The sequence below is a fragment of the Mauremys mutica genome, chromosome 21 (genome assembly GCF_020497125.1).
Source record: "Mauremys mutica isolate MM-2020 ecotype Southern chromosome 21, ASM2049712v1, whole genome shotgun sequence".
Taxonomy (NCBI): Eukaryota; Metazoa; Chordata; order Testudines; family Geoemydidae; genus Mauremys; species Mauremys mutica.
In genome coordinates this window covers 6,497,720-6,521,736 of record NC_059092.1, presented here as the reverse complement: position 1 = coordinate 6,521,736, position 24,017 = coordinate 6,497,720, and the positions used below count along the sequence as shown (strand labels likewise).

General features: G+C 46.0%; 2 protein-coding genes across 8 annotated transcripts in view; one reads left to right on the top strand and one right to left on the bottom strand.

The window, feature by feature from the left end:
- Positions 1 to 4,072: 4,072 nt before the first annotated feature.
- MMP23B (matrix metallopeptidase 23B) lies at positions 4,073 to 23,724 on the top strand. Of its 2 annotated transcripts, none has more exons than XM_044996190.1 (9): positions 4,073 to 4,208; positions 5,396 to 5,581; positions 8,952 to 9,078; positions 12,194 to 12,333; positions 14,327 to 14,494; positions 19,103 to 19,267; positions 20,227 to 20,337; positions 21,486 to 21,612; positions 22,907 to 23,724. In XM_044996190.1, exons 2-9 carry the CDS (start codon positions 5,500 to 5,502, stop codon positions 23,079 to 23,081), a joined length of 1,095 nt encoding a protein of 364 aa, XP_044852125.1. In that variant the 5' UTR covers positions 4,073 to 4,208; positions 5,396 to 5,499; the 3' UTR covers positions 23,082 to 23,724. The 2 variants fall into 2 exon arrangements, with proteins under 2 accessions (XP_044852125.1, XP_044852124.1); XM_044996189.1 differs by having other exon boundaries at positions 8,948 to 9,078.
- Positions 20,138 to 24,017, bottom strand: part of LOC123354303 (cyclin-dependent kinase 11B) — a 36,994-nt gene continuing 33,114 nt past the window's right edge. For 5 of the 6 annotated variants that reach the window (XM_044996187.1, XM_044996183.1, XM_044996184.1 and 2 more), the window contains exon 23: positions 20,138 to 21,573. The gene's annotated coding sequence lies outside the window, so the exon portion shown is untranslated. Of the gene's footprint in view, positions 21,574 to 22,170; positions 22,256 to 24,017 lie in introns of all 6 variants that reach the window. The other variant, XM_044996185.1, reaches the window with a different exon arrangement.

The window sequence follows — 24,017 nt, the reverse complement described above, 5'->3', positions numbered from 1 at the left end:
CCATGCTGCTTCCCTCAATGTGAATGTAACCCTGGATTGATACACATGTAGAATGTACAGGGCAAGTACTAATGCAGCGTACCAAAGTGCAGCAGCAATAATATCTGCTACAGGGTGTTTGGCAAGCAGTTTTCTGCCCCCGTTTCAACACAGTTCCCTTGTGCATTGGTGAATGTTGCTGCCTCCTCTCAGTCCCATAGCGCCGGTCACTGACCGATGACTGAGCTTCTGCTGGTGTGGGTGAAGCCCTCGTAAGTCCAGGCTATGGTGGACGCTTCTGAGCTGCCATTCTAAATTAACCTTTAGCAAAAATATTCCATCTCCTTTGCTGGCTAGAGGAAGACCTTGTTTTCAGCTCATTTTCTAAACAGCAGATCTCCTTCTCTCTCTCTACAAATAACTGCAAGTCTTCAGCAGAAGCTGATGACAAGGAATAAGGTGTGCTGTTGAGAGAGATGGAGCTGTGGGGTGGCAGATACTCTTTGTCTCATGTTGGACTGGGATGCTCCCTAGTGCTGCAGCAGATTAATAACCCTTTATACTGCATAGTCCGTTTACAAGGCAGAAGCTTTTCCTGCCTTTGCCATAGGCAGCAGTGAAGTAGCCAGGCAGGAATGCCGCCAGGGCTACCCAAATGCAAGGGTGGCTTTTGCTCTGTGGACCAAGAGCTGCACTGAGAGACACAAACTCTTTTCAGCTGGGCCACCAAGCAGCCAAAGCATGGAAAATACCATTCAGCTGCCACCACCCTGGGCTGGATTTGGACTAGTGTCCTGGAGGCGAAAAGTCACTGCTGATCCCCTGAGATGTCGAAGGTGACATGGATGGAGACTGACCTATCCTCTGACTTCTAAGGTGGGCCTTCCAGAACAGAGCTGAGGACCAGCGGTGGGGTGACATGGAGGAAGCGTGCCCTGCAACTGCACATGCTCTACTTGTTCTGTAGATACATAAAAGGAATTCCAGGCTCCTGGTCTGTCACATGGCACTGTTCACTCCTGTGCAGAGGGCCAGTAGCACTTAGAGGCCCCCACCATGATCAGGTTCCCACTGTGCGAGGTGCTGTATGTACATGAGACCATTCCTAAGCCCTCAGTTGATGGAACAGGAGTGGTGCATAACCCTTTTGTCCTAGCCTGTTGTACAGGGGTGAATTTTACCCTTAAAAGTTTGACCCGTGTAGCAAAGCCAGATCTGTTTGGAAACACTCCAGAAGGAGGCCATGATATGGTGATGTAACCATTCTAAATGAAGGGGAAGAGGGAAATGCAAACAATAATCCATGTGAATGCAAGTGTTTATTTTATGAGCTAAAAGCTGGACTTGGGAATGCAGCCACGTACTGTGCATTATACATGGAACAACCATGCAATGCTCCAAGCCAAATACACCAGCAGCTGGGGATGAAAAAAATAGAGCAAATATAGAAACCTTGCTCCTTTAACAAAGGAAATGCAAAAGTAACCAGTTCTTGACATTTTGGGGTCTCTAAGTGATAATTTTAGTTCTTTGGAACAGGTCGGTCTCTATGGGCATGTCAAAGCCTCTTGGAGGCAGCTTTCCCCATGTGATATTTATCACACAAAGTGTCTTAGGAAATGCATCCCTGGTTGGTTGTTGGGGAGATCCAGCCTCCTTAAATGAGATCCGGTTCCAGGTCAGCACTCCTAACTGCCGGGAGGAGAACACTGCATCGTTAGCAGATACATTTACGTTGGTTATATCCCCCCATCAGCCCATATGGCTTCCCTCAACTGTAACATGTTCCACTTTGGTTACAACTGTGTGCTGAGACGCAAGCCAGTGTTGCTAGGAATATTTTCTGTCCAAATGTAGCTGGACTGTCGATTCCGGCATATAATCCAAACCAAGTATCCAGACAGGAGACTTTAAAATCTATATTGAACAGAGCGGTGGATTAACAGCAGCATTCTGCCCTTGACTAATCCCTTTCATCTCAGGATTTCAAAGCACCTGAAAAAGCTAAGAAAGTATTTTCATCCCTGCTCTGCAAGTGGGGGTGCAAAATCAGAGGGGCTAAGTGTCTTGTCCGAGGTGTTGCAGGGAGCCTTTGGAAGAGCCAGGACTAAAACTCAGGAGTCTCGCTGCCTCCCAGAAGGGAATCTTGAGAGCAAAGAGCCAGTGGCAGGCTGTGGGGAAGGTGCAGGTCCATTGAGGGCTGCGTGTAAGAAGCCATTGAGACACATACTAAGAGCGACAACTTTCAGAAGTCCACTAAAGGACCCAGACATGACTGTGACTTTCTCGGGGATACTCGGTGCTCACTGGGTTAAGAGTCTGTCTCCTTTACAGCTCTGTGAGCAGCCAGATAAAACCTGTGAATAGCCCAGCATAAGAACTTTCCTCAGCTGACCCTTTAGGCCCTGCGCTCACTGCCAAAGTAGCTGAGGTTTGTCTTGGCCACGTTGAGCTGATTTTCTGAGCGAGTATTTGGCTTAAATAGAAAAAGAAAGTTCTAAAGGATCCAGCATCTGGTCGGAGCTGCACGCAGGGAGAGGAGTTCCTGTGCTGACTGTCGCAGTGCCTGCCCCACAGAGTGAGAAAGGAGAGACGCCTGCTTTCCAAGAACCACTCTCGCTTCCCATCCAGGAGAACCGTACCCTTACCTGTCCCCTTCAAGCAGAAGCGTGTGACACTAAACAGCCCTGAGCTCTTGTATCTTCTCAGCAGCCACAGTGACCCACTTGGGGTCAGACTGGGCGGGGCTAAAAAGTAACAAGATTTCTGCTCCTATCCAGAATGTGTCAGATGATCTCTGTCAACTCAGGTCAAAGGCCTTCACTGTATTAAACTGCAGTCGCCCTCTTGAATAACCGATATACTGCAGCAATTAGAGCCTCCAGCATGCTCCTTGATCAGACGATTCACAGTCTGTGCAGAAGAAAAGTGGGTCGAGAATCAGAATCCTCCAGCCAAACTTCGCTACTGTTGGAATCTGAACCCAATCCATATTTCGCAGATAACCCTGTAACTTTCTAGAGTGGGCCAAAGCAGCAAGCCTCCAACTCTTCCACATGTGGTGGGTGTTTGAGTTCTGGATTCACCTTTTGCAAACTTATACCTATATGATCTTTTCCTTGGAAGGATGGCCCAGTGGTTAGGGGACTAGCCTGGGACTCAGAAGACCTGGGTTCAAGTCCCTGCTCTGCCACAGACTGTGACCTTTGGGCATGTCAGAGAGGTTAGTCTCTGTGTGCCTCAGTGTCTCATCAGTAAAATGGGGATGCTAGCACTGCCCGCGCTCACTGGGGTGTTGAGGATAAATACAATAGAGTGTGAGGCACTCAATATTCTGGTGGTGGGAGCCACAGAAGTACCTAGATAGCTGAATATCACGTTGAGACACTTCATGCATTATTGGTGCTTATTGGCCTGACAAAGGGCTGACGCACTGGGCCGTGGTGGTGTTACACGCGCGCTAGTGAAGTTAATGTTCTTCTGGCAGTGTTTGCTAGCGGTGTTTTCCATTTGCGTTAATACTTCTCTGGTCATGTCTATGCTGAGCTGAGGTGTAATTCCCAGCGCGGGTGGACAGACCTGGACTAGCTCTGCTCAAGCTATAGTGTGAGTGGCCGTTGCAGCACAGGTGGTGGGTTTGGGCTAGCCCCCGTCCTAGGCATGTATTCAGGCAGCCACACTGCTATTGTTAGCATCTCGCTCGAGCAGAGCTAGTGCAGGTACAACGACCCACACTGGGAATTTGCGCCCCCCAGCTGCTATGTAGAAATACCCTCATTGGACAAGAAGCACTAGTCCGTGCCCAGAGTCCAAGTGCCGGTGCAAGTTTGCAGTTTGAGCTTTTCGTTATCGTCAAGGCTTTGCCCCAACTGTGTCTCTGCTCTCACTTCCTGCTGCTATTCCTCCTTCTTCCAATTCTAACCACCCTTTCCTATCCTACTCTTTGTACCTTCTGCCATGCTGCTCCCTGCTCTGGCTACGTCCTCCCTATGTGCCATGCAATCCGACCCCCCCACACACACACACTTGTTCCTGTTCTAGTCCCTTTGTGAAACGTGCTGCTGTTTCAGAGACCCTTGCATAACAGTGAGGGGAAAATGTTTGTAAAATTTCACAACTGTTTTTGTCACTTTTGTTCCAGGACATTTCAAAACCCCAGAAACTTCATTTTTCACTAAATTCCCAGGAAATGACCAATTCTGCACTGGAAGCACGTGAAATTCTAACCGGTAATAGTTTTGGTTGTAAATGAAGGGATTTTTTTGTCTCAAATGAGATCATTTTTAAAGACACTCACATCAAAGTGCAGAAATCATCCACTTTCTGCGGCTTTCAAATGTCACTTAGGATTTTTTTTAAATTTTTTTTTACACTAGCTGGCAGTGAGCGCTTCCCCTCTTGGGAAAGCAGGAGAATTCCACCAAGTCCTGCGTCTCATATGCCTGGCTGTAACCAGATAGCAAAGTGATGTCAGTTCATAGCCGCTTGTTATCAAACACCTAATCCTGAAAGGCGCTGGCCGGAAAGACCAACAAATCACAAGCACGAGATGAGAGAATTTCTGGCTAAGACTTTCAATAGCAACTAGTGATTTTGATTTGGTGTTTAAGGGGAACTGATTGTTCGGGGCTTGCCAAGAACCCTCCCTCTTAAAACCAGGCCCTTTGGAGTCCCCAGTCGAGACTCTTCAAATAAATGAAGGCACCCAAAACTGCCACTCCCTTCTGGAACGCTTGAGCTCTGTGTCTCAGTCCCAGATCAGTGATCACTTAACTCCCCAAACCAAAACACAACGGTCCTTTAGGACTCGCCTGCCAATTTCCAATAAGCAGTGAGTTGATGTTTAACTTCATCTGAGCTTTTGTAAACTGACCAAAATCTTCAAAGCAAAAAGGCTCTTGCTGCCTTCAGCCCACAGTTGCATTTTTCATTCTGCTCCTGTCGATGGCCTCTGGCAAATGAGAGCTCTTCTAGCATTAAGCATCCCTCATGAACCGTTCCAAAGGCATGATGCTGGCTTCTGGATTCCTTTTTATTCCCCTCCCCGTTTTTATTACATAAAGCTGACAACTGCAGATTTGTCCTATGCCGACACTCAGCCAGTCAAATGAAGGAGTTCGTGTTCATCCCAGCTTGCTTCACTTTGCTGGTTCCTCCTCCAGCCCTAACTTTCTGCTCAAGTAACATGATACTGCTTGGCAGGGGCTGATAGAATCCCTGGCACATTGGAAAGCAGCTTAATGTAAAGTCTGCTTTAAAAAAAAAAAAAAAGGCTTTTTCAAAGGCTGGTGGTGGTTCCTTAGAAATTTTGACTGCAGGGCTCCTCGCAAATGCTCCAGATGCAACTGGGAGCAGGAGGGTTACAAATACAGTCCAGAAATTGATTATTTTCCCCCCTCCCTTTTTTTAATTAAAGGCAGACATGGATCAAATGGAAGGACTTTCTGCAGACAGCAACAAGGGCTTTCTCTCATCTGCAGAGGAGAAGTGTGGGAGATATAAATCCATTGTGGGATTTTTATGCATTTTATACATTTTCCCTCTGGTGGCTTTGCTGGCTACTCTGAAAGATCCAGTGGGAGCTGCAGCTCAGAAACCTCAGGTAGGGATGGGATCAAATTCTCAAATGCTTGGAATGGGATACAGAATATGGGAGGGGGTACTTGTAAACTCAAGGGGTGACCTAAGTCAGCTAGAAATTCCTTTATGGCTGGCTTGTCAACTCCAGTATCTGTTTGTATCCAGTGAGTCCATTTTTGCAAAAGGATCTGAAAGGGAAATGAAGAACCCGAAGATTAGGTTCAGAGGCTGATTCCAGACTTCTGAGGATATGGCAAATGTTTTCTTTGCTATATTCAACCAGTAAATTCTCTAAAACTTGGTGTTTCTGTCCCACAGCCTGGCATGTGGAAAAACTCTTCAATTTGGGTCAGAGAGTAAGTACCCTGAGAACCCAGCTCTCTCAGCCCAGTGTGATGTGGCTCATGCATATCCCAGCCTTGTAGCAGCTGAATCAGCAGAGCTCTTTACCGGGAACTCCGCAGACAGGGCTATTGGGAGATCAGAAAGTCCCCAAAGTAGGAGTTAGTGCTGGACCCACAGAACCCATTAGCTGCTGTTGTGATAGATTATTCTGATTCTAGGGGCATCCATTAGCAAGATCTTCCAAAGCAAACTGGGATTCATGGGGAACTAAGGCAAAGATGAGGGCCTCCCAGGAGCAGATTTAATTTTGCTGCTTATGTCACATCATGAAAAGTGTCTCTTGCTTCCTCTCCTGTTTGTATGTATCATCAGCTGGCAGTAGTGCTCCAATGCCACTTTGCGTCTCTGAAACTGGTTCTAAGCTATCTAGCTGCACTAGAGCGTCGCTAATGGAAATGGAAATCTAGGAATAGGACAGAGATAAACTGGAAAGAACTAAAGTCTGTGCAACTCGAAAAAGCAAATTAGTTTAGACAAATATGGATAAATAGTCTCTGCAATCGTTGTAAGAGGGTGGGTGGGTGGGTGGTATGAAATCGGTGCATTGGCCGATACACCTTTGTTATCTTTGTGTATCTTGGACTCCATTATGATGAGTAAAGATCGTCCTGAACCAAATGCCTGGATCTGAACACCCTCAAAGACTATGGATATTTGAAGGCTTAACCCAGGTGGGAATGGGCCCCATCTGTATAATTCCCAATAGGTTTTAGTTACCTCCACTGGGCCTGATTCTCCCTTACTCTGTTACGAGGACAAGATGGCTTTAGAACTCCTTTTATCCTGGGTCAGTGCCCAGCCCCTGACGCAAGTCAGAGCAGCTTCAGGGTTGCTTTAATATACACTGTGCTTCCCATGAGCCCTGAGAAATAGACAATAGCATTGTGTCCTCTGGCTGCACATCCCGTTTGCTCTGACACGCAGGGACTGGGATGGAGTCAAGACACCAGCTCTACACCAACTGAGGTGGCCCCCTGTGCAGGGTATTGCCAGGGAGCTGTTTCTACCCATTTTGATGGCTGCCCTACATTGCCAGAGTGGCATAAAAGGGCCGTACTGTAGCTGAGAATGGGCACCACTAAGGCCAGTGGGATTGCTCCTGCCTTAAGAAAAGCAGCTAAGGCAAAACGCAGGCACGTAGGATTTGCTTAATTCATTGCCATCGGTGACCTGCTTCGAAATCCTTGGATTAAAGGTGCTGCAGAAGAGCAAAGTACCTGATGAGTTGTTATCCCCCAGTTCACCTGCTCTGGTGTCCCATGCCCAGCACTGACCAATCCCTGGGCACCAAGGCAACCTTGAAGTCCTGACATTTAAAGAATTCAGTTGTTTTCAGTTGCTCCCCTGAGAACAGGAATCCATGTCACAAAACTGGGTCAGACCCACAGCTGAGCTGGCATGAGGCCTGTCTCCCCAGTGAAGAGAAGTGGTGCTTCCAGGTTAGAGTTAAACCTAAGGTTGGGACGAGGGGGAGAAGCCAGATAACCTGTAGCTGGTGGACCCAGAAGAGACTCCGGTTCCCAGCTACGATGGAGTCTCTTGGCCTTTTGAGAAGCAGTGTTAGCGACGGGGGAGGCAGCGCTGTCTGGTAATTAGAGCACGGGCTGGCAGTCGGCATGCTCGGGTTCTAGCTTGCCACTGCCACTAACTTGTTGTGTGACCTTGGGGCTGTTGTTTCACGTCTCTGGGACTCGGCTCCTTCATGTGTAAAGTGAAGATAATTCTCGCCTTCTACACAGGCATTAATTAATTAAGCCATGTCTAAGAATTATTAGTCGTATTGCTAATCTATTGTATTGTTGTTTTGACATCCTGGGAGCAGAGACATGTAGTAAATATACAGTATATGAATCCTGAGCATAGGAGGCAGTGCTAGGAGAAGGTAGCTTTCAGGGACCTCTGACACCTCATCCTTTCCCCCTCTTTTGGCAGAACTCAGAGCCAGGCTGGCCTCTTGCCTAATCCAATAAAGGTGGGGACAGCAGCAAACTAAAGGGATTGCTTTTAAAGTGTCTCCAGTGCTCCCAGTTTACTTGAAGGGAGTTTCAGGTCCACAATCCAACTTCATAAAGAGCTCCCCTGGCCCAAATGTGAGCCTGTTTGACTCATTCACCCAGTGTTTCATCTCACAGTAGGATGATGCTAGAGAAAGTTGGCAAAATAAAATGAAGTGAGAACTTTCCAGGAACTGCTGCGATCCCTGTGGCCATAGACTCAGGCTTTGACTCATTCTGGGCCACCCAGCACAAGTTAGGGCTGTACAGAGGCAGGTCTGTAACTTACACCACTGATGTAAGGTCCCTTAGAATCCGGAGCAGTGGAACTCTGCTCCTTTCCCTTCCTGCCTGTCCCCTGTCACAAGAACTCCCCCCAGCACACATCCTTACTCCAGGGACTGGGGGTAGAGTTGGGGGAGCCAGCGTTCCCAGTGGAGTTTCCTGATTAAGAAGAAATTCTCCACTGACTTTCTACTTCATAGTGGCGTTAGCAGACTAGAGAATCCGGACAATAGATGTCGGAGACAGAAATGGCTTATGAGCTCCCATCTAGTTCATCTCCTGCCAGGAGAGGACTCATCTCTATTGGCCATTCCTTGTGCTTTGCACCCTCTGCCTTCTTGCACAGCAACCTCTAGAGCATTCTGAGTAGTCTGTCAATGTAAATCTTGCTGTGTGTTTTCTGTGCTAACGGAGAGGAGACTCCCGCACAGGAATGGACTCCCTAAAACACATTCTCAGCCACAGGCACTGGGAAGGAGTTGGTGGGGGGAAGAGGAGGAGGTTGGTTTTCACCTGATCTCCTCATGGGGGTTACAGTTTAGGAAGATTGCAGCATCATACAGTCAGTGCTTTGCAGTCCTACCAGCAGCATTACGGCTTTGGAAGGGACACCTAGGGGCCCACAAGTAGGTACCAACATGGGCAGGTTTAGGCACGCCGTTCGAGCTGCTCCAACTCCTTTAACCTCCTGTTTGTCTTTCAAGGAAGACGCCGTATTGCCTGGCCTTCAGGGGGTGATTGCCCCAGCCCTCCCACACCTACCCCATACACGGAGAAAACGATACACGCTCACACCAGGGCAGCTGAAATGGGACCACTTCAACCTGACGTACAGGTATGAACACGTGTTAACTCTGTGCGTGCCGGGTCTGCAATGTTTGCTTTGTGCCTTCCTGCCTTTGACACTCGTGTTTTCCTGCTGTGGATCCTTGTGCTAATTGAACTGCTTGTGAGCAGTGGACAGCTGGGAACAATTAGTCATCCGGACACACATTAGAGTAGGCTCTATTCATACAAATACTGCTAGGTCTCTCCCACAGGTTGTACAGATCATGCGCAGAGCAGAACTTCTATAAGGAACTAATGCATGGTATGATGCTTGCTAACACCTGCAGAAACCTACAGGTTTCTACTGGATATAGTGCTGATCTGGGATGAATTCTGGGTTGACACACCTACAATTCCCTTTGACTCAATTCTGTGGTCCATTCACCCCTCCAAGGTAAATACATTTGGTCCCAGTTCACTCTGGGTGGGCTCAGCATTGGATGAACTGCTCTCCATGAAGTTGTTTGTAAAATTCTCATTGACTTCAATGGGAGCAGAGATAGTCCAGCACGAAAACCTAATTCACCACTGGTATAAGCCAGTGCAAGTCCTTGGACTTGGTGATGTTGCACCAGGTTGCAACGGAGAAAATGGCCTTGTGCACGCTGCACAATGTGTCATATAGACTCCAACAGGAGAGCGCACCCCAAACTTGAGTCAAAACAATGCTCTCTGGAATGACACAATCCTAAGTCTATAGGCCAGTGTGACGAAGTGGGTATGTTCTTAATGTTTCCTCTGAATATTATGTGGGTGCCTCAGTTTCTGCCGACACTCTGTCTCCTGGCAACTAGTGGCCCGGGCCCTTTCCCCATGCAAGGGGATGCTAAAGGTGTGGGAGAACAAAGAGGCCAGGTCATCTCCTGGCCCAGGAAAGGAACTCAGCAGAGAAGGAAGGGCTGGAGGGGGTTTCTGTTGAGAGCTAGTTGGGGACGAGGAGTGAGTACAGACGTGAGTGTCTGGCTCGCTGCCCCCCAGGATGGACCCAGCTGAGGCGTCCTGTTCTCTGTACCTACAAGCTCTGTTTTAGACCATGTTCCTGTCATCGAATAAACCTCTGTTTTACTGGCTGGCTAAGAGTCACGTCTGACTGTGAAGTGGGGGTGCAGGACCCTCTGGCTTCCCCAGGACCCCGCCTGGGCAGACTCGCTGTGGGAAGCACACGGAGGGGCAGAGGATGCTGAATGTTCCAAGATCAGACCCAGGAAGGTGGAAGCTGTGAGAGCTTCTTGCCCTGAAGACAGTCTGCTCCAAGGGAGAGGAGGCTCCCCAAAGTCCTGATGAGCTTTGTGGGGAGGAGTTCCAGAGCATCGCCCAGGGACTCTGTGACAGCCAGCTCCTGCCGATGTGAGCTGGCATAGCTCCAAAGTCATGCAGAATGACACCACCCGAGGATCTAGCTCTTTCTTATTACTTTCTGGCCACACTGCAATAACTGTAATTGTGAAGTGTTCAGCCCTTAAGCAAAACACTGCCTGAAATCACCAGTGGATGAATAGCTTCTGGTCTGCCAATGCTGTGCCCATCAGTGAGGCAGGCCAAGCATGATGGACAATGACCTCCATGTCCTGACAGATGCTTTGCCTCCTTGGGATGCTGAGGAGCAGTAAAAAGACGTGCTGGATGGCGGGGGCCTGTTGAATGTTTCTCACATGCGTTAGCAGGCATGTAGACACAGCAAGCGCAGTGCAGTGAGTGTGCCTGGGGAATCCCTCCGGAGCCAGCTGAGGCCTGGCAGGTGTGACCATGCCGTTCTGGTGAACCTCAGGCAGCAGGCCAGGGGTCCGGATGTGGTTTGTACCTCAGCCTTGGCAGGAGTCCTCAGGTCTTGCTGAAGAAAGGCCCCTTGTTAAAATCCTTGCTGAGAGGGGAGGGGGGCGCCCTTCTGGGAACTCCTGAGACAGTTAAAAGTGTATTCAGTATAATATGTGGTGACAACCACCCCTTTATAAATCACCCCCCATCTGGCCAGTCCTTTACAGCAAGCCTTCTCTGAAGTGATTTTCCAAGGCAGCAGCTGCTAAGCAGACCCAAGTCTAACCAGATTAGTCTCGGAGATCTGAAAGTGGCCTCTGGCAGCAGGGAATGCCTGTTGCAGCCTCCGCTCTGCATTAGGAGGAGGGTTGTTTTGGGGCAGGAAGGGTCTTGCTCCAGCTGGGAGGCTTCCCAGACCAGGACTGAAATGGATGGGAAAGTCTCTAAACCAACAAACAAGAAAGGAAGGAGGATCCAGTTATATTTGCATTGAGTTTGCTGTAGGCAGCGGAGAGGGGGGGGGGGTTCTAGCTGCCTGTAGCTCTCACCTGCACAGGAATGGGAGTTCCTGAGACACTTAGAAAGGGATCGAGTGGGCATTTCGGTGTGAGCAGCAGGCACAGACTGCCACTCCCTGCTCAGTCTAGCAGTGCCGCTGCCTGGATTCCCTGGGTAGCAGTTCCATCTCGCTCCTTCAGCCACACAGATGTCTCATTGCAACTTGTTCCCCTGTTCCCCTTCTCCCCAGCACGCACTGAACCATCCCGGTCAGCACTAGGTCAAATCCCCCTAGCAGCCATTGTGGGGTCCTTTTCCCTCACAGCCTGGCTCTTGGGGTCACAGACTGTCCCAGGTGCACATTATCATTGTCACAGTGTCCAGTCAATGGTGGTGAGCTGCTGGCCAGTGGAACAGTCCTTCCAAATGGACAGGGAGGTCTGCCTGCCACCAGCCCAGACAAATAACCAGGGATGCTGCAGAACAGCACAAACGCCCCTGCTCCATTCAGCCCCTGAGCAGAGCAGTGGAAAGCCAGAGCCTGCTATAGCATGGGCAAGAATTAATAGCCATTAACTTGTTGCCTCCACGTTGCCCACGAGCATTGTGGTATCTCCTCATTGCACAGATTAAAGAGTTTATCACCCTAATTAAATTATCTGCTGTTCTGCAAATAGGGCCTGCTGTGAACCCATAAAGTCAATGGAAAGGTTCTCACTGATTGCAATGGGCTTTGGACTAGACCCATAGTCTAGTGCAGTGAAACTCTTTAAGATGGGAACCTTTCCAGGTGAGCAGTACTGGAACCTTCAGTTGATGCAGGAGGATAGTCTGGGATCTGTCTAAAGCCAGTCTGTCTCTCCCTGCAGAATCGTGTCCTTCCCGAGAAACCTCATTAATGAGAGTGTCACACGGAAGGGGTTGGCAGCTGCTTTCCGAATGTGGAGCAACGTTTCACCATTCAACTTCAAGGAGGTGCCACCCAACTCGGCTAGTGACCTGAAAATAGGTAGGTCTGCAAAGACCCTGGGGACCTGCGCTAAGGAGAGAGTGGGCTCTGGCACTAGGGGATGTTCTGTGGAGCATTTAGTTGCAGAACTTTTCAGGTGAGACCCAGGAGTCCTGCAACTGGAATGCTCCTCCCTACAGCACAGGCTGGGCCACACCCTCTGGCTGGTATTGGTGATGCAGCCCCAGACCTTTGATGCACCTGCCTTCCCTCTGGGAGGAATCTAATTCGTGTATTTGGCAAGGGAAGGGGCTATAGTATTTATCATGACCCTAGTGCCTGCTATCCAGGGAGCTCAGAGAGTGAAATCTCCCAACACCCCCATGAAGCAGGATTATCCCCGTTTCACAGATGGGGAAACTGAAGTGCAGAGAAGTAAAGTGACTCACCCAAAGTCACAGTGAGTCTGTGGTGGAGTCCAGAATAGAGCACAGTTCTCCTGGATCCTAGTCTGGTGCGCTGACTGGTAGCCATGATGCCTCCTGGTATTTTATTTATAGAGAAATCCTAGTGGCACTCCACATGCCCTAGACAGAAGAACACCTCAGCAGTACTCTCCCTACAGTTCAGCCTGCTGCTTCTTCCTCATGCAGAGCAAGGTCTACCTGTATATTTATATCACACTCGTCCCTATGGTATCTGAGCTGCTCTTACAGATACAAACACACTAACTGAACAGGACGTTCAATAGTTTCTCCTTCTCTGGGCTAGCAGTGGTGCCTAGTGGATAGAACACTGGACTGGGACTCAGGTGACCTGGGCTCTATTCCCAGCTTTCCCACTGGCCTGCTGGTGCCCTAGGACAAGTCACTTCACTTCTCTGTGCCGCAGATTTGCCATCTGTAAAGTGGGGATAATGATGCCTCCTTTGTAAAGTGCCTTGAGATCTCCAGATGAAAAGTACTGTTCAAGAGCTAACTATTAATATTATTATTCTCTCTCCCCACATGTACTCCAGACCATTCTTTAAATCCTATTAGTTATTCCTTAATTCTGGTTCCTTTCTCACCATCCACAGTACAATCCCTTGCAAGACCAGGCCTCAGCTTCAAGCTCAAGGATTCCGCTCCCCCTTCCTTGTTTATCTCCACAGATCTTACTGAGCCATTTCCCTTTGTTCCTTCTCAGCTGCTATGCAGGTTCACTGGGTGCCTTTCTGAAGCGCTCAGCCCTGGGCGATCACAATGCAGTTTTTAATCCTGGATCATCTGGTTAGTTTCACATTCTAGATGTAAATTCCTTTCAGGATTTATGGCCTATGAGAGACATGATCATTCTTTCCTGTGCAGACTGTGGTGTCTTCAGGATTTCCAGCGAAGTTTCCATTGTTTCGCAACATATTTCTTGCTCTGCTATTGCGTGACACCACCTGAGAGCAGATGATCCACCTCCCTGGGGGCCTTGCCTAACAGAGAGCGAAATGCTGCCACGTAGGAGCTCCACAGAGCCCCATTCCAGGCACCTATTAAGGACTGCATGACATGTAACTAGAGCGCAGGCCTGAGAGCCAGGTTCTGCATGGTGGCCTGGAGCAAGTCACTTAACCTCAATATGTCTCTGTTAAATCCAGATTTAAAAGGGGATAACACTTATCTGCCTCCCAGAGGCATTTGTAAAGAGCTTTGGATGGACATTGGTTGCAGGCAAGTGGTTATAACTAAATAAACCTTTATAAGAAGTAGCAGCTCAGCAAAGGCGTTTTTATGGCGTGGGCACTACTGTAAAGACTTGGTCCCTGCCTGAGGAGCTTTGTATCACTTTAGATAATACCTCGCCCTTCTATTGCGTATTTCATCTATAGAGTTGGACCTGGTTTGTATTATTCAACCCTCATTTCTAACTATCTCTTTAAGTTTGATTTTCCTTCTGTACATCTGTGGGATGAAAAACGTACATGTTTCAGAATATGTCCCCGAGACACTCTCCTCTTTGTTCAGTCCATGCATGTGTGAAGTATACTGACTAGTCTCACTTTATGTATTCTCTTTCACAGGCTTTTATTCCATAAACCATACTGATTGCCTGGAGTCACTCATCCATCATTGTTTTGATGGGACGACAGGGGAGCTTGCCCATGCTTTCTTCCCGAAAAATGGGGAAATCCATTTTGATGACCATGAATATTGGATATTGGGAAACACTCGGTTCAGCTGGAAAAAGGGTATGTAACTTGTCTCTGAGGAGATCTACTTCTCCCAAGGGATTGATTGCATTTTCCCACAATGATGATGCTCACTCTTATTAAACTCCTGAAAGGTTCACAAGACACAAATGCCAATGGAGTAGGTTGTTAGGGAGAGACCCATGTTGCAAAGTCTGGTTCCAGACTGAAATATCCCCAGCACTCAGAGGGATTTTGAACCTCTTTAGTTGTTATGGAGGCACAGTATCAGTGTCATAAATAAGTCTGCAGGTGTCGTTATTTTCTAGATAGATATTACCTTTGATGGACCAACGTGGCACATGCTACTGACTTATAAAAGGTGTTTCACCCCATCAGTTCAAGCCTTTAGATGTTTCCAACCATGATCCATTTTCCTCTGTGTGTGTGGAAGGGGGTGATGAACCTGTGGCTAGATAGATTGCTTTGATATCCATTGTCTCTGCAGAAGGAGAGGCTTTACTGACTTCATGAGGCTGTGATGGAATGGAATCTATAACTTTGTTTATCAGGGGTTTACTGCTGTAGAGGCCAATATCCACCCACCTCCAGCAGCTTGAGTAGAACTCCTTGTGTAAGGTGAGCAAGATTTGCCTTAGGTCAGAGTTCTCAAACTGGGAGTCGTGACCCCTCAGGGGGTCATGAGGTTATTACATGGGGGATCATGAGCTGTCAGCCTCCACCCCGAGCCCCGCTTTGCCTCCAGCATTTATAATGGTGCTAAATACATTAAAAAGTGTTTTTAATTGATACGGGGAGGCTGCACTCAGAGGCTTGCTATGTGACAGGGGTCACCAGTACAAAAGTTTGAGAACCCCTGCCTTAGGTCTTTTATTTAGGTGCAGATTTTCTCACTGTTTAACCGATACTGGGAGAGTCAAAAGGCAAGTTTGGTGTGATTCTTTGTGGCTATTGGTACTGCTGTCGTGTGACTGAACTCCAGCCATGGAATATTCCCCTTTTGGTGGCAGTTCCAGCACTTTCTGAGTAATTCAGTGGGCTCCAACCACATTGTAAATAATCAGGACTGGCTTCAGTCCAAGCAGCTGTGCTATCTCTGGGGAGGGCCATGTTACGTTTGATTTCTTGGCAGGGTTGTTCACATTTTTGTTGTCCTCTGTAACCAGCTTTCCTGCGTACATAGTCATTTTCAAGCTTGTGGCTACCTAAAGATATCTTGGTTACTTTAAAAAAAAAAAAAAAAAAAAAAAGTCTAAAGTAACATTAAATTACAAGCAGATGGTCCCTGACCAATCAGCAAACTCATTTCATAAGGCAAATGTTCTATTTCTTTGAAGTTAAGTTTTTCGTTTGTTACCAAAAAAGCAGGGTAGGAGAAGCTTTAGAAATGTATCCTGTGTTCCTGTTTTTTATCATTTTAGCAGAGGGTCTTTTATCTCTTTTGTGTGCGCGTGAGAACACATGTTCTGTAAGTGTATGTAATATATTATGTATACAACATCTGTGCATGTGTATGTGTATGTATGCTAAGATGTTTTTAAGTGACTGGTGCTTTTGGGTTTCCAACTTGAGACATCTTAGAGGGACTTGACTTTTCAGAGAGCAATGCTCTATTCTTCCTGAAAATCAGGCTCATTATAGTACTTCAAATTAGGCACCCAAAATCTCTAGTTGCTTTAAAAAATATTGACATTTTATTTACACACACACACACACTCACACTCTCTCTCTCTCTCTCTCCAATTCACAAAAAAGATCATAACATGACCAAACAGTTGACATGTAAGTGAAAGATTGCGAACACCAAGGATGGAGAGGAATTACTTATGGCTTATCTATATGGGGCCACTTGGGGAAGAGGGTACATCTGCACTACAGAGACTATACTGGCATAGCCCCATAGTGTAGAAACTGACAGAAGGGGGTTTTCTGTTGGTGTAGGAACACCATGTTCCTGAACAAAAAGCTGAACTTTTAAATCAACATAGCTACAGCTATAAGGCATATGGAAAAATTCAGAGCCCTGACGAAGGTGCTATGCCAGTGTAGCTGCATCTACACTGGGGGTTCTTTGATGAAAGAAGGCTTTTTTCAACGTAGCTACTGTCGATCAGTGTGGGCTGTCTCTACAGTATTGGGTTATGCCAGCATAGCTATGGTTGATAGTCTCCATAGTGTAGATGTACTCAATGTCAGCTGTGTCGACGAAAGCCTTATTCCATTGTCATAGCTGTGTGGCTTTTTCACACCCCTGACCAATGTAGCTATGCCAATATAACTCTACAGTAGGGGTCGGCAACCTTTCAGAAGTGCTGTGCCGAGTCTTCATTTATTCACTCTAATTTAAGGTTTCGCGTGCCAGTAATACATTTTAACGTTTTTAGAAGGTCTCTTTCTATAATATATAACAAAACTATTGGTGTATGTAAATAAGGTTTTTTAAATGTTTAAGAAGCTTCATTTAAAATTAAATTAAAATGCAGAGCCCCTCAGACCGGTGGCCAGAACCCGGGCAGTGTGAGTGCCACTGAAAATCAGCTCGTGTGCCGTAGGTTGCCTACCCCTGCTCTACAGGGTAGACAAGGCCTTAATTTAACATTAGCTTCTCAAGTGGATTAGTTAAACCACATTAAAACCCCATAAGTATGCTCTCATTCAGAATTAAAGCGACCTTAGTTTGGTTTGGTTTAGTTCACTTTGAAATTAAGACCACTTTAATTCTGAATGTGAGTGTCCACACAGAATAGATATGGTTTAAATTTACAGTGTTTTAGTTAATTCAGATCAATTTTTCCCAGTGTAGACGAGTCCTTAGTGCATTACAGCTAGAAGTAATGGGATACAATTAAGAGAGGGAAAATACCCTGCTGGTGAGAGTTACTGGGCTAGAATAATCGCCCATGGGAAGTGGTGGAAGCACTTGCAACATGTTTTATAGTTAAACTTCATAAAGCCCTAGAACTAGTTCTGCAGTGATGGGGGGCGGGGGAAAGACAAGGGATGGCTTGCACAGCTGTGCACAAGGCCAGCCCAGACCTTTACATCAGCTAATTCCCACTTACACCTACAGCAGCCACACAACATCAGAGTGCTTAGCCAGTGTGAAATGGGAGGGTCTGGCTGAAAATTGGGTAGTTTTGGACCACTTTTGAAGGTGGAAGTCAGACTGAGTGCAGCAGCAGCCTGAGATTCTCCTAACTCCCTGCCAATATCCGCTCTGTTCTGGAGAGAGGGATATACCTATCTCATAGAACTGGAAGGGACCCCGAAAGGTCTTCAACTCCAGTCCTCTGCCTTCACTAGCCAGGACCAAGTACTGATTTTGCCCTAGATCCCTAAGTGGCTTAATGACTGAACTCACAACCCTGGGTTTAGCAGGCCAATGCTCAAACCACTGAGCTATCCCTCCCCCCAGAGAGTTCAGTCTCTGCGGTCAGCCTGGGTAATATTTTTTTTTTATGTGGACACTTGTCCAGTGGCTTACAGCTCATTAGTCACTGTGCATCTGAACTGTTGCCTTCAATGAAAAGACTCTATATCCTACTGCTAAAGTAAGGTGGGAATTAAATGATGCATAGGGTCTGGTGCTGGCTCTCTGCACAGGGGTGAATTTCACCCCTAATCCTAACTCCATTGATTTCAGTAGAGATGCTTCTGATTTGCAGTGGTTTGAATGAAAGGAGATCCAGTCCCTGTAACTGCTTGTCTCCAAAACAGTGATGACAATACTGATGATGCTGCAAGTCTGACTTCACTAATGTTTGTAAAGCACATGGTGCTCCTCAGACACACGATTCTTCAGAAGGGCTGAACTATCTGGGTGCACAGATGCAAATTAACATCACAATAGACAGGGATGAAAGATTCTCTCATCCACCATCCAAAGGTGCCTTGAGAAACAGCCAACAAACAAAGGTAAACAAGCATTTCCAGAGACCCCCATTTAATGCATTAAGCAAATTTGCAAGATGCCATCTTTCTCTGAGAGCTGCTCTAGTTCAACCACAAATTGACTTGATGCAGAAATTGTTGGGTGAGATTCTCTGGCATGTCTTATGGGTAAATGATTATAATCATCCTTCTGGTAAAATCTATCCGTCCCTGCTACTAACAGTCTCCAAGTTACTACCAAGAAGTTGCAGTTCAATTCTACATCTTAAGGGGATGCTAAGGTCAGTACAACAAAAATGTAACCTGCCTTGTAGGAGTTTTATCCCCACGTGTATGGAGAACAATCAAAACAGTGTACTTTATACATGGGTAAATGGCTAATGGTTTCATCTCTAAATGATCATGTCCTAGTTAGAGCATGATTCTGTGGGAATAACGTGGGAGAATGTTGCCAGGAACACATCGGCCTGGTCATGCTGGGGTTTTGTCCTGATTTCAGCCACAAATGTAGCAGCTCTAATGTAAACTGTTTGCACAGTGCATGAAACCAGGGTAAGAGCTGCTGGTGCAGATATCCACTGCTGATGCACCGGAGATGGAATTGGGGCAAATCCGCAGGGTATATAAAACAATTCCTAACTATCAGAACAAAGTCTGAAATGGTGTCCTGACTGAGCTGAATCCACTGTTATACTTTAAGGTTAGTGAACAGACCCATGCTGTGTAACTTCTGTTGCTGTTCTTTTCCTCTCTCAGGTGTTTGGCTTACAGACCTGGTACACGTAGCAGCTCATGAAATTGGACATGCCCTGGGACTCATGCACTCCCTGAACTCTAATGCCTTGATGCACATCAATGCCACTTTAACTGGGAAAAAGACCATCTCCCAGGATGACATCTGGGGGATTCACAGACTCTACGGTGAGAGGAGAGGAAAGGGTTTGTTTCTTGTAGCTGTTAGTGTAAAGAACACCAGACTAAAGGCCTGCTCCTGAGCAGCACTGATTTCCTGACACCTATCATGGCTTCAATGGGAGTTGCTGGGTGCTCTGCACTTGACCAGATGGGGCTCTGATTTCACAAGCAAAGAGTTTTTGGCAGCAAGTTGACTTCTTATGCTACCCCAACAGGTCAGAGGGAGTCTAGACAAGGCAGAAGTGAGCATGTCCTGACATGTGTTAGTAAATTTCATGCTGAAGCTAATGGGAAGGGGTGGAGGAAATGTTCCACTCCCCTCACATCTGCAAAAATACTGTGCTTATGCTGGATATGAGATTGACAGGCCTGAAACCTAGTCTTGTTCCTTCAATGTATGGATCAGGAGCTGTGGTTTGCACTGCCACTTGCACATTTGCTAAATTTAGAGCTTCGCAGGGGGGAAGGCAGAAAATGAGACTAAGGCATATTTACAGAGTGGGAAGGCAATATGACCAGAGCAAGACCTACCCACAAACCAAACTGGGGTGCAGCAGGAGAGCTAGCTTAACTTGGGCACCAGTATTTATCAAGACATTGCTCAAAATGAGATTGCAGTGCACAGCTGTCTGTGCCAGACTGGCACGTTGTCTACTGACATTAAGGAATAGTGAGTCAGAGCCAAAGCTGATGTCACAGCTCCATTGAAGTCAATGGGATCAGACTTTCAGCTGGGGCAAATTCACAGTTCCACTGACAGTCCAGCCTAGTTCATTCACTTCATGTCAGTTGTTAGTTAATGTAAATACAGGAAAGCGCATACTTCCCATGTTATTTTAGGCTGATTCCCACCTCTGGCAAATCAAACTTGCGCGATGTGATCCAATGTCATTTTATTGCACATGACTTTTTCACATTCAGAACTGGCACTTGTCCTTTTAATACTTTTTCTCATTTCATTTCAGGCTGCACAGACAGACTATTCGTATGTCCATCATGGGCTCGGAAGGGTTTCTGTGAGACTCGTAGGAAGTGGATGAAAAAGCACTGTCCGTCCAGCTGTGACTTCTGCTACGGTATCAGCTCCTCTTCCGGGGTTAAGGGTCATAAGAGTTGATAGAGGGACAATGTTAAATTGTGTGATCTATCTGAATGTTAGTGACAAATGACAAGACTCTTCCAGACCAAAGAATTCAGCAATGAGTGATGTCCCTAACACCCTTGCTTTGCCTATTGCATTTCAGCCACAGGATGTGGACATTAAGTCACCAGGGCATGTTTTCTAGAGTATGGAAAAGTCGGCTGTCCTGGTCAGTGTTCCTCCTCTCTGATCTAACATTCCAATGCCCTGAGAGGCTGTGAAAATATAATTGTTTCATGTGCCTTGTACTGCTTCCCTCCCCTATCAGATCCTCTTGAGGGAGATACCTCTGGATTTTGCCCTCAGGAGCGGAGGCATTTGGTGGCATAACTTACATGACAATGTGGTAGGAGGTGGGAAAGTTGTGAGCTAAAGCCGGTTGGTCTAACTTATACTGTCTGCATCAGCTCTGCACTTGTCCCTCTATATCTAACCCAGCCCTTTGAAATTTGTTTAACAAAGCAACTACCAGGTTGCAGATTTCCAGCCTCTCTCAGATAAGATAGGGGAATAGAGAGGAAAAAGCGGGTCATTGGCGGTAATGCTGGAATTGCATATTGGGTGTCAATCATGCCTGTTAACAGGCATTGCTGCTTTAGTGTGCCTGCTACAATGCAGTAGGAACATATTTGTGAGCCTGGACTAAAGGAAAGAGGGCACTTTAGTCTGAACGGAAGTACACAACCCATGTGTCTTAAAATATAAGCACTGTCATTGAAATGCTGTTCTATGTAAACATTCTCCTGTGAACCCAGGACCTAGGATTTTAAATCTTCCTCTGCCCCCCTCCCCCATCATCATGAGACTTGCACTAAAATCACAAGTGTTGGCAAGGCTGTGCTGATAGAAAGAAGCCTGCCAATGTCATCTTGTGCCATGTAAATGCACTGAGAGGATGTTATCTGCATATAGAAATGTCTTTCCAATACTTGCTTATTTAGGAGGAAGCTTTGAAGAACTACTATACAGAAAAGGAAATCTAAAAGGCACTGTGGTTCCCCAGAAATACTGTTATCTTCAGCAATGCTTTGCAATGAGATAAAGTGACTTAACTATTTTTTCCCCCTTCCTTCTCGTGGACAGAATTCCCTTTTCCAACCATAGCGCCAACTCCTCCTCCACTCAGGACGAAAACCAAGATCGTTCCTGAAGGCAGAAATGTCACCTTTCGCTGTGGACAGAAGATTATTCATAAAAAAGGCAAAGTTTAGTAAGTGCTCTTCCCCTGTTCCAATCATTTGGGACACGGCCTTTTTACAGACAAAATGATATCAGACATCTAGAAATAATGTTCTGAGATGGGTTTTTTCTTTGAATAGGAAGTGATTTCACTGGAATAAACAGTGTTCAGAACACTTTTTTTTCCTTATGGAAGTGACACTACTAAGTAGCAGTTTACTCTGAGACCCATGGACTTAAGGCTTCTCTTTATAGCCATTAAAACTACAATATATCATTTATTATTATTAGTATTGCAGTAGTGTTTAGGAGCCCCTGTCATAGAGCGAGATGCTGCTATGCAGAACAAAAACACAGTCCCTCACAATTTAAGTATAAGACATGAGAAAACAGATGGGAGAGCACAAGAAACAATGTAGAATTTAACCCCCCTGGGATGCTTTACTGCTGATGATGAGAATGCAATACTTAGTGTTGCACATTGGGATATTTAAAACCAACAATGCCCGAGTCTGACACTATCAGATAAATAAGCTATGGTGAAAGAGAGACTTGTTACTACTATTTAAGTGAAGTACAAATAACTCACCTCTAGTGAAATTTTCTGGTCTATGTTATACTAGAGGTTACAGTAGATCATCATCTTGGTCCGTTCTGGCCTTAAATTGATGAATCTATAAAATTAATACTTCTCTCAACCTATTGTGGCAAGTAACAAAGACTAGAAGGGAAAAAAATCTTTTTTTCAGCTTGGGTACAATGTGTATGACAGAGCTGTGTCTAGTCATTTTCACTGTTTGTCTGGGTCTTTCACCTGACAGCTAGAGCGTGAGAATTTTTTTTTAAACATGGTAAAATCACAAAAACAGGGTCCTACTTATAACTCACTTTTAAAACTAACTAGGGCTAAAGTTTTCAAATGTATTTAAAGATGCAGATAGGCACTGAGCAGTTTAGATGCCTAAATTCCACTGATTTCAATGGGAATCAAGTAACTAACCTGCTAGGCCAGATTTTCAAAAGCATCCAAAGTGCCTTATCACTGGAAACTTAAGCAACAGCTGAGCAGTGGTTTGGAGAAGGTCAGTGGCACCTAATTAGCCTGCCTAATTCCTAGTGATTTCAGTGGGAGTTTTCTAGTGGCAGTTTCAGACATGCCTAAGTCCCTAGGAAGGTAGAAGCTTTTGAAGTTTAATCTACATTTCAAGTTGGGGTTGTATCATAGCACAGACAAGACCAATACAAATTCTTATTACTGACAAGCCCCTTAAATGCACTTTGATCTATGCTGTGTGTTTTAATTTTCACCATTTTTCTTATGACAGCTGGTATAAAGATAAGGAGCTTCTGGAATACTCATATCCTGGTTACTTAGCCTTAAATGATGACCACATGAGCATTATTGCCAATGCAATTAATGAAGGAACCTATACCTGCATTGTGAAGAAAAGACAAAGAATCCTGACTACCTATTCCTGGAGGATTAGGGTTAGGCACTAACAAGGGTCTTGAATGAGGACTTTAGTTACTGCTAGTTATGTTTGACAAAACCCCAACCTCTTCAGCATTTTGTTGAACCTCCAGCAGAGCAGCTACCAGTGGTTGGGCAAGAAACTTGGACACTGGGACCTGATCACTGGAAAAATTCTCCTCCAAGAGTTTACTATTTATCAAGAACATGCTGCTGCAAGAGAAAAAAAAATCTTGAAGCCAAGATGACCCAGGTAATTAAAAACTAACCAATCCTTCACTGGATTAATGAAACCTGGATTTAGATTAAAAAAAGGACTGGTTAATGTTCCAGGGTTTGTCTTAATGTCAAACATTTCTTTGTATGTAAATAACTTTCTAAAATGCCAATATATAGCATTAGAGGGGCTTGAAACAAAAGACTGATGCCTGGCTGTATTCTCCATGGATGCTGGTATTCAAGCACTGAAGGAGTGGGGGGGTCTAACTCCTGAATGAGCTTTTTCCAGAAACTCATTTTTATAGGGGAAATTTCTCTGATTCCAAATGTTGCATTCCCTGGCTATTTTAGTTATATATCTTCCCCCCTATACATTTTTCTGTGGTTTGCATTTATCACAATGTGTTGTTTACCTCTGTCTGTAGCCTCCAAACCACCAATAAATCACTAAAATAATTACGGAAATGCTTTTGTTTCTTGAATCAAGTAAACATCTGATGAGTAATGGGACAACCTCCCCCCCCCCCCCAACAAAAATGATTACTTTGCAATGATGTATGCATTAAAACAGTAGTTGAGCTGAACTTAATTACATATTGAACACCTATATTTACAGTAATAGGTTAACTAGAGGACAGAGCCTTTGACATAGCTCTATTTGCAGTGGAGCTAAGTTGCTTTACCCCAGTCAAGGGTGTGGGCCCTGTTCATCTTTGTACCACATTCCTTCCCCCACCAATATATAG

Bases quoted from the DNA above. Each gene is read 5' to 3' on its own strand.
- MMP23B (XM_044996189.1), top strand. From the start codon at position 5,402: ATGGATCAAATGGAAGGACTTTCTGCAGACAGCAACAAGGGCTTTCTC. The intron at 5,582-8,947 runs GTAGGGATGGGA...TTGTCTTTCAAG, and splicing joins CTGCAGCTCAGAAACCTCAG to GAAGACGCCGTATTGCCTGG. The intron at 21,613-22,906 runs GTAAGTGCTCTT...TTCTTATGACAG, and splicing joins CATAAAAAAGGCAAAGTTTA to CTGGTATAAAGATAAGGAGC.